This window comes from Bubalus bubalis, chromosome 22, assembly GCF_019923935.1.
Source record: "Bubalus bubalis isolate 160015118507 breed Murrah chromosome 22, NDDB_SH_1, whole genome shotgun sequence".
Lineage (NCBI taxonomy): Eukaryota > Metazoa > Chordata > Mammalia > Artiodactyla > Bovidae > Bubalus > Bubalus bubalis.
Window position 1 is genome coordinate 1,501,589 of NC_059178.1, and position 13,155 is coordinate 1,514,743.

General features: G+C 39.8%; 1 protein-coding gene across 5 annotated transcripts in view; it reads right to left on the reverse strand.

The window, feature by feature from the left end:
• Positions 1-264: 264 nt before the first annotated feature.
• RELCH (RAB11 binding and LisH domain, coiled-coil and HEAT repeat containing) overlaps positions 265-13,155 on the reverse strand; it is a 113,070-nt gene continuing 100,179 nt past the window's right edge. For all 5 annotated transcript variants that reach the window (XM_006064562.4, XM_006064561.4, XM_025273197.3 and 2 more), the window contains 2 exons: positions 11,093-11,163; positions 265-1,990 (listed from right to left, as the gene is read on the reverse strand). In XM_006064562.4, coding sequence (XP_006064624.1) covers positions 1,870-1,990; positions 11,093-11,163 — 192 coding nt within the window. In that variant the 3' untranslated portion in view covers positions 265-1,869. The remainder of the gene's footprint in view (positions 1,991-11,092; positions 11,164-13,155) is intronic.

The following is a 13,155-nucleotide window of genomic DNA, read 5'->3' on the forward strand; positions in this document are numbered from 1 at the left end:
AAACATACTAATGTTATTATAGTTCAAAGCAAATGAGAATTTAAACATTTTTTTCTTTAAATCATCTCAGAAATGTTTTCATTTTATACAACACAATGCTTTTTAAATAAAAGTAAACTAAAAGAGGTAACTTATGGGGATTATATTCCTAAATTAAAATATATTGAAGTGAATATACAGTTTCTCATTTCATTTTGCTTGGCTGGAGGATATAGTGTTTCAAAATGAAAATAAGTACACATAGCCAAAATCAAAACCAAAACATGTATGCAAAAATGTTTTATTTATAATAGATCAACATTTTTGACATGAAAGGAAGCCACTTTCAATTTCTCAGGAATGCCTAGAATCCAACAGTTTCCATAAATACTAGCTAACAATTATTTCACTGTAGGTTAAAGAAATAATTTCAGAATAAACTTTTTAAATGGCTCTGCCTATGGCAACTTATTTTTTTACAAGCTTGAATGTGTAGTAAGCTAGCTTTGCCCAGGAAGTGAATGTAATCCAACTATATTCCAAGCGTATTAAAACCAGTTTATACAACAAACATGACAATCACCCATGTGTATCAGCTGTGCGCAAAAGAGAATTCTCTTTACCGAAATGCTCATTTTTCAGAAAGGCCTCCCATTAAACCGTTAAACGAACCGCCTCCCTCCTACGTCCAGGATCACTCTTTTCTACTGAAAGCTGTGTTACTTGACAGACAGCTGTCAGACCCCAGGGGAACTGCTCACGGACTGAAGACTCTGTGTGCTACGTGTCACACGCAAGAGCGGCCGCCGGCTTTCAGGGGCCAGGTGATGCCTGAGACCAACAGTAAGCAAGCCAATGTCATTTTTTGCCTAGAGGGAAAAAAGCAGCCCTCAAATGTCCCGAACTTTTCTGTACCTCTCTGTAACACATAGGATGAAAAGATAATCTCTGAAATTAAAATTCATCAGAAAATTTATCACCTTAAATAGAATGTTTTATGTAAATAAGCATTAACTTTTAGATCCGAACCATACTTTCTTTTCTTCTTTTTTCCCACTTGGGAAAAAAAAAGTCACAATTATTAGCTTTTCTTACTTAAATTTAGTTTGAGTATTTAAATCTACTACACACCAGTTTGTAAAATTCACCTTGGTTACCACTCCCCATGCGATGCGTGCTCTCCTTCCTCAGGTAAGTCCGTTATATTCATGTAAGTAATGGGGAGATTTACACAGCACTTAAAGAATACTCACGAGAGCACTGAAAGGTTGAAAGTTACACTATTATCTACCCACTGTAGGATGTGTAATTCAGATTCATTACAGTATTGTAAATACCGTGTGAATGGAGCGCACACAAGTCCTACAGATGCACAAACTGCAGTCCAAAAGGCACAGAGTGATGCTGGTGGCCCTTCCAGTCAGCTAACAAACAATAAAAAGCCTGCAGCATCCTTTCATAATTTAAATACTTAAGTAATCTCCATTTTTATTACTTTATAACAATGACTTCAAATTTACATTATTTTAAGTACCATTGTAATAGCTTAGTGTATCATACAAGTATTTGCTAATGTCCCATCCAAAAATTAAAAAAAAAACAACTCTTCACTATATATATATATTATATATAAAAAAAATATTCTGAAAGACAAGAACATAGAGGGGGACTTGGTACAGACTGTCAACTCAGTTTTTTATCACCACAGTTGGAACTCCAAAATTAACAGATATACAGCAATAATCAAAAGCAGTGCAAGTGTCTTTGGAGGTTAAGATAAAATTATGATGCAAGAACGAAAAACAGAAATAAAAAAGGCAAGTACTTCAAGTACAAGGAGCCAGTCTGCTTGAGGTCCATCTTAGTGTTCACCGGGGCCTCCTCCCGCTCTTACTTCTTTCTCTGAAACACGTTGGCCAGCATGGCGCCAGATGTTGTCAACTGGCCCATTTTGTTCAAGAACTTGGTCTTCGCATCTTCACTCACTAAGCTTGCAGCAATTGACATTGAGCTAGGAAAAAGATTTTGAAATTCGTGTAAAGCAATTAAAAATGAAAATTATCTTTTTTTTTTTTTTTTTCAAGTCTTTAGTAACAGAACATTAAGAAATACATTCTGAACTGGTATCACAAAAGGGAAACTAACACTTAGGGAGTAGAGCTTTTTGGTACCATAAGAGGTTAGTGGCTTTTGTGTTAATCATTTCTTGAAAGGAAGCAGTGTGGTGTAGTGATTAGGAGCAAGTCTGGAATGAGACTGAAGCTCAGTTCTGTCATTCACGAGCTGTGTGACTTTGGGCAAGTTATTTAATCTCTGTTTCCTCATCTATTAAATGAACATAATTCTAGTACCTACCTCATAGGGCTATTCAAGGATTAAAAAGGCTTCCCTGGTGGCTCAGCTGGTAAACAATCTGCCTGCAATGCAGGAGACCCGGGTTCCAGCCCTGGGTCAGGGAGATCCCCTGGAGAAGGGAGGGGCAACCCACTGCAGTATTCCTGTCTGGAAACTTCCATGGACAGAAGAGCCTGGTGGGCTACAGTTCGTGGGATTGCAAAGAGTTGGACATGAAGCACCACTACGAACAAAGCTAGTGGAGGTGATGGAATTCCAGTTGAGCTATTTCAAATCCTGAAAGATGATGCTGTGCAAGTGCTGCACTCAATATGCCAGCAAATTTGGAAAACTCAGCAGTGGCCACAGGACTGGAAAAGGTCAGTTTTCATTCCAATCCCAAAGAAAGGCAATGCCAAAGAATGCTCAAACTACTGCACAATTGCACTCATCTCACACGCTAGTAAAGTAATGCTCAAAATTCTCCAAGCCAGGCTTCAGCAATACGTGAACCGTGAACTTCCTGATGTTCAAACTGGTTTTAGAAAAGGCAGAGGAACCAGAGATCAAATTGCCAACATCCGCTGGATCATGGAAAAAGCAAGAAAGTTCCAGAAAAACATCTATTTCTGCTTTATTGACTATGCCAAAGCCTTTGACCGTGTGGATCACAATAAACTGTGGAAAATTCTGAAAGAGATGGGAATACCAGACCACCTGATCTGCCTCTTGAGAAATTTGTATGCAGGTCAGGAAGTAACAGTTAGAACTGGGCATGGAACAACAGACTGGTTCCAAATAGGAAAAGGAGTACATCAAGGCTGTATATTGTCACCCTGCTTATTTAACTTATATGCAGAGTACCTCATGAGAAATGCTGGACTGCAAGAAACACAAGCTGGAATCAAGATTACCGGGAGAAATATCAATAACCTCAGATATGCAAATGACACCACCCTTATGGCAGAAAGTGAAGAGGAACTAAAAAGCCTCTTGATGAAAGTGAAAGTGGAGAGTGAAAAAGTTGGCTTAAAGCTCAACATTCAGAAAACGAAGATCGTGGCATCCGGTCCCATCACTTCATGGGAAATAGATGGGGAAACAGTGGAAACAGTGTCAGACTTTATTTTTTGGGGCTTCAAAATCACTGCAGATGGTGACTGCAGCCATGAAATTAAAAGACACTTACTCCTTGGAAGGAAAGTTATGACCAACCTAGATAGCATATTCAAAAGCAGAGACATTACTTTGCCAACAAAGGTTCGTCTAGTCAAGGCTATGGTTTTTCCAGTAGTCATGTATGGATGTGAGAGTTGGACTGTGAAGAAGGCTGAGTGCCGAAGAATTGATGCTTTTGAACTGTGGTGTTGGAGAAGACTCTTGAGAGTCCCTTGGACTGCAAGGAGATCCAACCGGTCCATTCTGAAGGAGATCAACCTTGGGATTTCTTTGGAAGGAATGATGCTAAAGCTGAAACTTCAGTACTTTGGCCACCTCATGTGAAGAGTTGACTCATTGGAAAAGACTCTGATGCTGGGAGGGATTGGGGACAGGAGGAGAAGGGGACAACAGAGGATGAGATGGCTGGATGGTATCACTGACTGGATAGACTTGAGTCTGGGTGAACTCCGGGAGTTGGTGATGGACAGGGAGGCCTGGCGTGCTGCGATTCATGGGGTGGCAAAGAGTCAGACATGACTGAGCGACTAAACTGAACTGAGCGACTGACACTGGGTTCCCTGATGAGTGTACAGTGCTCATTAGCAGTGCCAGGCATTAATAGCAGATGCAAGTGTTAGTTATTCTTCTTCTTATTAGCATTATTTCATCTAATGCTTACAGCAACCCTGGAAGATAGATATTATTCCTATTTTCACAAATGCATAAACAAAGCCACACTGAGGTCTTTGAGGTCAATCACCAACTGCGCTAGTGTCAATCAACAACGCCAAATCTTCTTGTTTCTCTTTGGCCAACCTTCTGTGTGGGGAGTAAGCACAATCCAAATGACTACTAAAGACTGCTGATACATCATACTATTGAACAAAGTATTGATCAGGGACATTTTTCAGTGATTCAACAATTGTGCTGTAATAAGTAGATTCAGGAGTCCTGGCTTTGTGACTCTGGCCAAGATACTTTAAATCACTCTGATTCGGTTTCCTCCTCTGCAAAATGTCTTGAGGTCTAAGTAAGAGAATATGTCTGACCCTGTCAGAGACAAGTGAGTGGCGAGCCAGGCACAGGAGCTCAACAGACGTCTGTTACATCTACACACGGAGGACGCGCTGCTACGGGCCCTTCTGGTTCCGTGTGGTCTTTACAGGAGGCACTGCGAGTCACTCAGCTCAGCGCCCGGCCGTGACACTGCCTTGAAAACCTCGTCCTCCTTTTGCTCTTCCACCAGTGCCTCCGCCTGCTGTGTCCCTGTGTCTCTGAGCACGCCTCTCTTGCTGGTTTCCCTCTTCCCACAAGTAATCCTCCACCAGGCTCAGTATCTGACTCTAGTTCTTCAATTACAAAATATACTCATTCTATGTTTCAAATAAATGTCCATAGGATGACTACAAAATAGTTATTGAAACGCAACACTTTGCTGAGGGCCAGAATCATCAACTGTCGTATACTAGATCAAGCCAATGTCCCAAGCATTTTTTTCAGACCCTAACTTTAGAAATAACTCCCCGGAGCTCCAATACTAGGCCACCTGATGCGAAGAACCAATCCACTGGAAAACACCCTGATGCTGGTAAAGACTGAGGGCAGGAGAAGTGGGGGGACAGAGGATGAGATGAGATGGTTGGATGGCATCACCGACTCAATGGACATGAGTCTGAGCAAACTCAGGGAGACGGTGAAGGATGGGCGAGCCCGGTGTGCTGCAGTCCATGGGGCTGCAAAGAGTCAGACACGATTTAGTGACTCAACAACAACCCTGTTTTTATGTCTTTCCTTGCCAGTGCTTCTATCATTTTCCTCTCTTCCTAGCAGTGAATATGATGGCTCTCAAACGATCATCAAATCTTGTGACTTTACAACATCTCTATCGTTTACTTTTATTTCTAATGCCAATACTTTACAACTGGATTATTCCAATAATCTTGGATCTGGTCTTCTTGTATTAGTCACTCACCACTTAAATAATCACTTCTTTATATCACACCCCTTTCTCAAAATCTTCAGTGGCCACTTACTACCTCCAAGATAAAATATGCATGGGATTCAAGAAACAGCAGTCTAACCCTGTGTGGGTGTGTGTTACACCAACCTTCACCGATTAACTCCTCGACTCCCTTGAGTCATGTTTGCCTAGTCTAACTGTTCGAACTATTCACAACTTAAATATCTCTTCTTTGGTGTCTAGCCAAGTTTTAAATTCCATGATGCCTTTCCTTAACACTGTAGGTTGATGGTACTGTTTTCTTTCTGTAGGAAACAGTGTTAAGTCAGAAGATAAGTATTATTTTAGTCTGCATCTAGAAAAACAGGAGACATGGGTCAGATAATATCTGAGATACCATCAAGTCAATGATTCTAAGAGGAGCACAACAGTATGCTAAAGGAGTCTAGAAACCAGCACACAGAGTGAAAGGAATGACCAATGTTCAGCTTGGAGGGGAGTTAGGGGGCTTACGACACCTTCCTATGAAGAATGAAACATATGATATGCATCTGCACAGCTGTGTGTGTCTACAGAGACCTGCTGAGGCGCACCACAATCATGTGGGGAGCTTCTTGATGTGGATCCTAGACCTGACCCCAGTGATTTTGAGTTTTCCTTCCAGGGTCGAGGGCCCAGGTAGGTGTGTTACAAAGCTTTCTAGTAAAGAGCCACTGCATTATAGCATTTTTGTTTTGTTTTGTTTTTCTGAAGAGTTTACATTTTTTATTACTTTGACAAAAGAGTCTGACTCTGACCCCTCTGCCAAAACTTGTTTTAGAGAGTAGATGTTACAGGAAGGGAGACTTTAACTCCCTGAATATGAATATGAAAGGAATTTTTAAAAAAACAAGTGGTTAAAAATGAAATGGACTGCCCTGTAAAGTACTGTCTTCTTACTGCAGGCTTTCAAGGAAATCTGACCTTTCCATTGCAACTCATAGGCAACCACTTCCCACTACCTGTTGATTCTGCATCTATAGAACCTCTTACTTCTGGCCTAGTTTTAAAATTATTTATGTCCTAGAATATTTCTCTCCCTCTCCACATCACTCTATCTTACAAATGGAAGACCACTGCTCCTTCTCTTTTAAATTCCTGTTTGATTTTTTGACACCACTCTGAATTGCCTCCTAATTCTAAGCGAAGCTTCTCTTGAAGTGAAGTGTTAGTTGCTCAGTCGTGTCTGACTCTTTGCGACCCTATGGACTGTAGTCTGTCAGGTTCCTCTGTCCATGGGATTCTCCAGGCAAGAAGACTGGAGTGGATTGCCATGCCCACTTCCAGACAAACGTCCTGACCCAGGGACTGAACCTGAGTCTCCTGCACTGGCAGGCGGATTCTTTACCACTGAGCCACCTGGAAAGCCCAAGCTTCTCCTAGACGCTACATTTTAAACACTGGTCTAATTTTATGTCTGAGCCCTCTTTCCAAGTGAGATCATCCGTCCACCTCCACCCCTCTAGTTACCACTAATATTTTAATAGTTCCTAAATCCCAGTAACTGCTTACAGTGCTTTTCTAACTGTACTTCAAAGTGTGAATAAACACTTCTCTTCAGAATAGCTCCACTGGGTTGTACTGTGCCATCACCCAACCCGGGAACCCTCAGATTCTAGTTCTCTCTTAGTCTAACCTGTTGCCAAGTTAAACTGAACTCACATTTGAATATATCCTGAATCCACCTTAATTCTCATACTCACTGTTATATATAAGCTGAGTAGTGAATACATGAGGATTCATTGCTGCTGCTGCTGCTGCTGCTGCTAAGTCGCTTCAGTCGTGTCCGACTCTGTGCGACCCCATAGACAGCAGCCCAACCAGGCTTCCCCGTCCCTGGGATTCTCAAGGCAAGAACACTGGAGTGGGTTGCCATTTCCTTCTCCAATGCGTGAAAGTGAAGTCGCTCAGTCGTGTCCGACTCTTAGCGACCCCATGGACTGTAGCCCACCAGGCTCCTCCGTCCATGGGATTTTCCAGGCAAGAGCACTGGAGTGGGGTGCCATTGCTTTCTCCGATGAGGATTCATTATGTCATGTTTATTTTTTGTGTCTATTTGAAATTCTATGGAATAAGAATTAAAAAAATGATAATACAGAAGATTTGAATAACACAGGAAAACTATGATTATAAAAGTGAACTTTTCTTTTTAAATGGAAGGTCATATAACCAAATGTGTCTCAGGACAGTACAGAGACTTCTTTCTTGTAAACTCCCGCATGCTACTTTATGAAATGTCATTTAGAAGGTATTTCACATATAATTTTTCTCAATTTTGGTCCCAAACCTTTTACATTTTAAACTAATAAGGCATCAAAAATGTTCATATTAAATGTATAAAAACGAACATTATATGCTTTAATGTTAACTTTATGGATTTTGTGTTTAGAGTAGAAACCTATCAAAGTATTTCTATAACTTTCCATGGCTAAAATGATAGAAGAGCTCCCACTATTCCAGGAGACTGAGGCAACAGCTCTGAGCTGTGCTAAGGCGCAAAAGACTGTGTGTATGTGTGCGTGTGTGTTGGGGTTGGGAGTGTGGAGGAAAAGACTGTGAGTGTGTGTGTGTGTGTGTGTGTGTGTGTGTGTGTGTGTATGTATTGGGGTTGGGAGTATGGAGGAGTGTCTGTATGGGCACCTGGCCTGACAAGATGAAACACTTATTCCTGGGAGTCACTTTTATAAAGGAAACACCTTTGAGTTTTTCATGCCTAAACGATTCCACTTAAGATTAACTGTTCAAGGTTACTTTAGAAAGAGTTCAACAGACTATTTATAAATTACTTCCTATCCTGAAATGACCAACTTTGTTCTTCCACATCTGTGTTCATATTTTAGTTTCACTAAACCTTTGGGCTCTAGTTAGTCTGGCTGGGAGCGCGTGGCTGGAGCACCACTTGCTGACAAGCCTGCAGTGAGCCACATCCACTGTCACAGCTCTTGCCACAAAGTTTAGAAACTATTTTCACCAGTGATTCCCAAATCCAACTACCTGTCAGAATCTCTTTTGGAAGCTTTTATTTATTTTCTTTTTAATATTCTATTGAAATATAGCTTATAAAGGCGTCCCTGATAGTTCAGTTGGTAAAGAATCCACCTACAATGCAGGAGACCCTGGTCTGATTCCTGGGTAGGGAAGATTCCCTGGAGAAAGGATAGGCTGCCCACGGCAGTATTCTTGGGCTTCCCTTGCAGCTCAGCTGGTAAAGAATCTGCCTGCAATGCAGGAGACCTGACCTGGAAAAGGTCAGTTTTCATTCCATTCCCAAAGAAAGGCAATGCCAAAGAATGCTCAAACTACCGCACAATTGCACTCATCTCACACACTAGTAAAGTAATGCTCAAAATTCTCCAACCCAGGCTTTAGCAATACATGAACTGTGAACTTCCAGATGTTCAAGCTGGATTTAGAAAAGGAAGAGGAACCAGAGATCAAATTGCCAACATTCGTCAGATCACCGAAAAAGCAAGAGGGTTCCAGAAAAACATCTATTTCTGCTTTACTGACTATGCCAAAGCCTTTGACTGTGTGGATCACAACAAACTATGGAAAATTCTTCAAGAGATGGCAATACCAGACCACCTGACCTGCCTCCTGAGAAATCTGTATGCAGGTCAAGAAGCAACAGTTAGAAATGGACATGGAACAACAGACTGGCTCCAAATCAGGAAAGGAGTACGTCAAGGCTGTATATCGTCACCCTGCTTATTAACTTCCATGCAGAGTACATCAAGAGAAACGCTGGGCTGGAAGAAGCAACAAGCTGGAATCAAGATTGCCGGGAGAAATATCAATAACCTCAGATATGCAGATGACACCACCTTTATGGCAGAAAAGTGAAGAAGAACTAAAGAGCCTCTTGATGAAAGTAAAAGAGGAGAGTGAAAAAGTTGGCTTAAAACTCAACATTCAGAAAACTAAGATCATGGCATCTGGTCCCATCACTTCATGGCAAATAGATGGGGAAACAATGGAAACAGTGAGAGACTTTATTTTCTTGGGCTCCAAAATCACTGCAGATGCTGACTGCAGCCATGAAATTAAAAGACACTTGCTCCTTGGAAGAAAAGCTATAACCAACATAGACAGCATATTAAAAAGCAGAGACATTACTTTGCCAACAAAGTCAAAGCTATGGTTTTTCCAGTAGTCATGTATGGATGTGAGAGTTGGACTATAAAGAAAGCTGAGCACTGAAGAATTGATGCTTTTGAACTGTGGTGTTGGAGAAGACTCTTGAGAGTCCCTTGGACTGCAAGGAGATCCAACCAGTCCATCCTAAAGAGATCAGTCCTGAATATTCATTGGAAGGACTGATGCTGAAGCTGAAACTCCAATACTTTGGCCACCTCATGCGAAGAACTGACTTATTGGAAAAGACCCTGATGCTGGGAAAGATTGAGGGCAGGAGGAGAAGGGGATGACAGACGATGAGATGGTTGGATGGCATCACTGACTCGATGGACATGGGTTTGAGTAAACTCCGAGAGTTGGTGATGGACAGGGAGGCCTGGCATGTTGCAGTCCATGGGGTTAGAGAGAGCTGGACACAACTGAGTGACTGAACTGAACTGAACTGAATTGATAGATGATACACAATATTATGTAAGTTACAGGTGTACAATATAATGATTCACAATTTTTAAAGGCTATATTCCATTTATAGTTATTATAAAATACTGGCTATATTCCCTGTATTATACAATATATCCTTGTAATTTATTTTACATATAATAGTTTGTTCCTCTTAATCTTCTACCCCCATATTGCCCCTGCCCCTTTCCTCAACCCTTCTAGTAACCACTAGTTCGTTTTCTGTATCTGAGTCTGTTTCTTTTTTGTTATATTATTCAATCCTGTTGTATTTCTTAGATTCTACATAAATGATATCATACAGTATTTGTCTTGCCCTGACTTTTTTCACTTGGTAGAATACCCTCTTTTTTATGGTGTAGCAGTATTCCATTATGTGTGTGTATATATACAGACACACACACATCTTTACCCATTCATCTGTTCATAGACACTTAGTCTGCCTTCCATACCTTGGCAATTATAAATAATGCTTCCATGAACATTGGGGTGCAAGTCTCTTTGAACTGGTGTTTTGGCTGGAAGCTTTTAAATATACAAATCTCTATGCTATGCTAAGTCACTTCAGTTGTGTCCGACTCTGTGTGACCCCATAGACGGTAGCCTACCAGGCTCCCCCATCCCTGGGATTCTCCAGGCAAGAACACTGGAGTGGGTTGCCATTTCCTTCTCCAATGCATGAAAGTGAAAAGTGAAAGTGAAGTCACTCAGTCATGTCCGACCCTCAGCGACCCCGTGGACTGTAGCCTACCAGGCTCCTCCATCCATGCGATTTTCCAGGCAAGAGTACTGGAGTGGGCCAACTTAGAAAGATGAGGGCACAAAGAATGAGGCAGAGATCTGAATTTTAAATTCCCTAGATGGTTTATGGATTAGTATGTGTGACCCATTTAAAGGCTTTTCTTGCCTTCTAAATTAATTACCACAAAACAACACAATATAAAACACTTGACCCACTGACAAAAATTTTATGTAGCAAAGTTAAGGTTAACACAAAGCCATAAAAAAGAATTAAGGTTTTACCCTTGAGGCTCTTGGACGGTCTTGTTCTCTACTTTTTGTTCACATTCTTTTATCATGGAAGTTAAAATAACCTGATTAAAAAAAAAATTGACATTAGTGAAATATAGGTAGCACAGTAAAATTAAAGACTTAATTGAGTATTTAATATTGCCATAAGCTAATATGTTAATTAGAGGAAACTTTTGGCAGTTACTTTGTTAAAGGCTTGCCTCTTGTTTGTTCTATTCTACAGATAGCCTCCGTCTTCGATGCAAAAATCCTGAACAAAATACTAGCAAGTTGAATCTACCTTCATCTATTAATAAAATGAATTATGCATCATAACTAAGTGGGATTTTTTACAGGGTTCAAAGGTTGCTTTAGCATATAAAAACCCATTAATATCAAATATTGTGAGAGAATAAAAAACCATAATTATGTAATCATCTCAACTGACTCAGAAAAATACATCTAACAATATCCAACCACCCCTCATGATAAAAATACTCAGCCAACCAGCAGTAAAAACAAATTCCCTCAGGTTGGAAAGGGCAACTATAAAATGCACAAAGCACAATAGGGAAAAAGCTAAAAAGAGGGAAAGAAAGCAATTCCCAATCATAATTTTAACATGTCTTTCATAGCTGACAGAACAACCAGATCACAAAAAGTTAATACAAATATAAGAGAACCGGCTCATAAAATTAACTACCTTTACCTCATGAAGCAAAAATCCAGGGATCAATAAAGAAATAATGGAAATGAGAATCTAATTTGAACTAAGTGATAAGAAAGCTACAGTGGAGCAAAAGGGATGTGGCTAAAGTAACACTGACAGCCTTAAACTTATGTATCAGAAAAGAAGAAAAGTTAACAAGTGAGAAATCCAAGCTTCCTCCTTAAGGAGTTAGAAAAACAGGAAAAAAAAGAAAAAAAAAAATCAAACCTAAAGAAAGCAGAAGGAAATAAAGATGAAAATAGTAATCAAACTAAAAACCAGAGAAAAATCAACAAAGTTCAATATTTGAAAAGGTTAATAAAATTCATAACCCCTAACAAAACTATTTTAAAAAGAAAGCAAAAAAAAATTAGTATCAGAAGTAAAAAGGTATAGCAATATAGAGCCTACAGTAAGGAAAAGGGAAAAAAAATACAGTAAAAGTATTAGAAAATAATATATTATTTACAATAATAATAGTGACTTTCCTGCATTTGAAACTTACTTAAAAAATCCAGAGACATTTTATTATTAGAATTAATAATAAAGTTTCTCAGGTTAGCCAGACATAAATTCAACATATAAAAGTTATATACATTTCTACACACCAATAACAAAGTGTTAAAAAACATATAATGCTAAAAAAAAGTTAGTATTACAGCATTATAAATATAAGGTGACAGTTTTTTTCAAACAAAATTACAAAACTTTATTGAAAGACATTAAAGGAGATCTAAATAAATGTAAGATACAGTATGTTCCGGATGCCTGCGTGCATGCTCAGTTGCTAAGTCGTGTCTGACTATTTTTGACCCCATGAACTGTCCATGGGATTTTCTAGACAAGAGTACTGGAACGGATTGCCATTTCCTCCTCCAGGGCATCTTCCTGACCCAGGCACGGAACCTGTGTCTCTTGCACCTTCTGCACTGGCAGGTGGATTTTTTTTTTTTTTAACCACTGGGAAGCCCCATGTTCTAGATAGAAGACTCAAAATTATGAAGTTGATGTCTCTCCCAATTAATTTATAGAATCAATTAAACTTCATCAGAATATGAACAAGATCATTCTGGGAACCTTGTTTAATGCTGAAGTTTACATAAAAATGATAAGGGTCATGAAAAGTTCTAAAAAAATGACAGGATGCTGAACCTGCCCTGTTAGATTTCAGGACTTTTTAACAAGCGACTGTAATAAAGACAGTTCATTACAATGATACATTCATATCAATGTTATAATAACCAAGGAGATCCGCAGAAAAGAACGTTCCTGAGGAAGAGACGCAGGAATACGAGGAAACATCAGATATGATAGAAGGGGCACTGCCAATCAGCATAGACATAATGAACTGCTCCATAAACAGTGA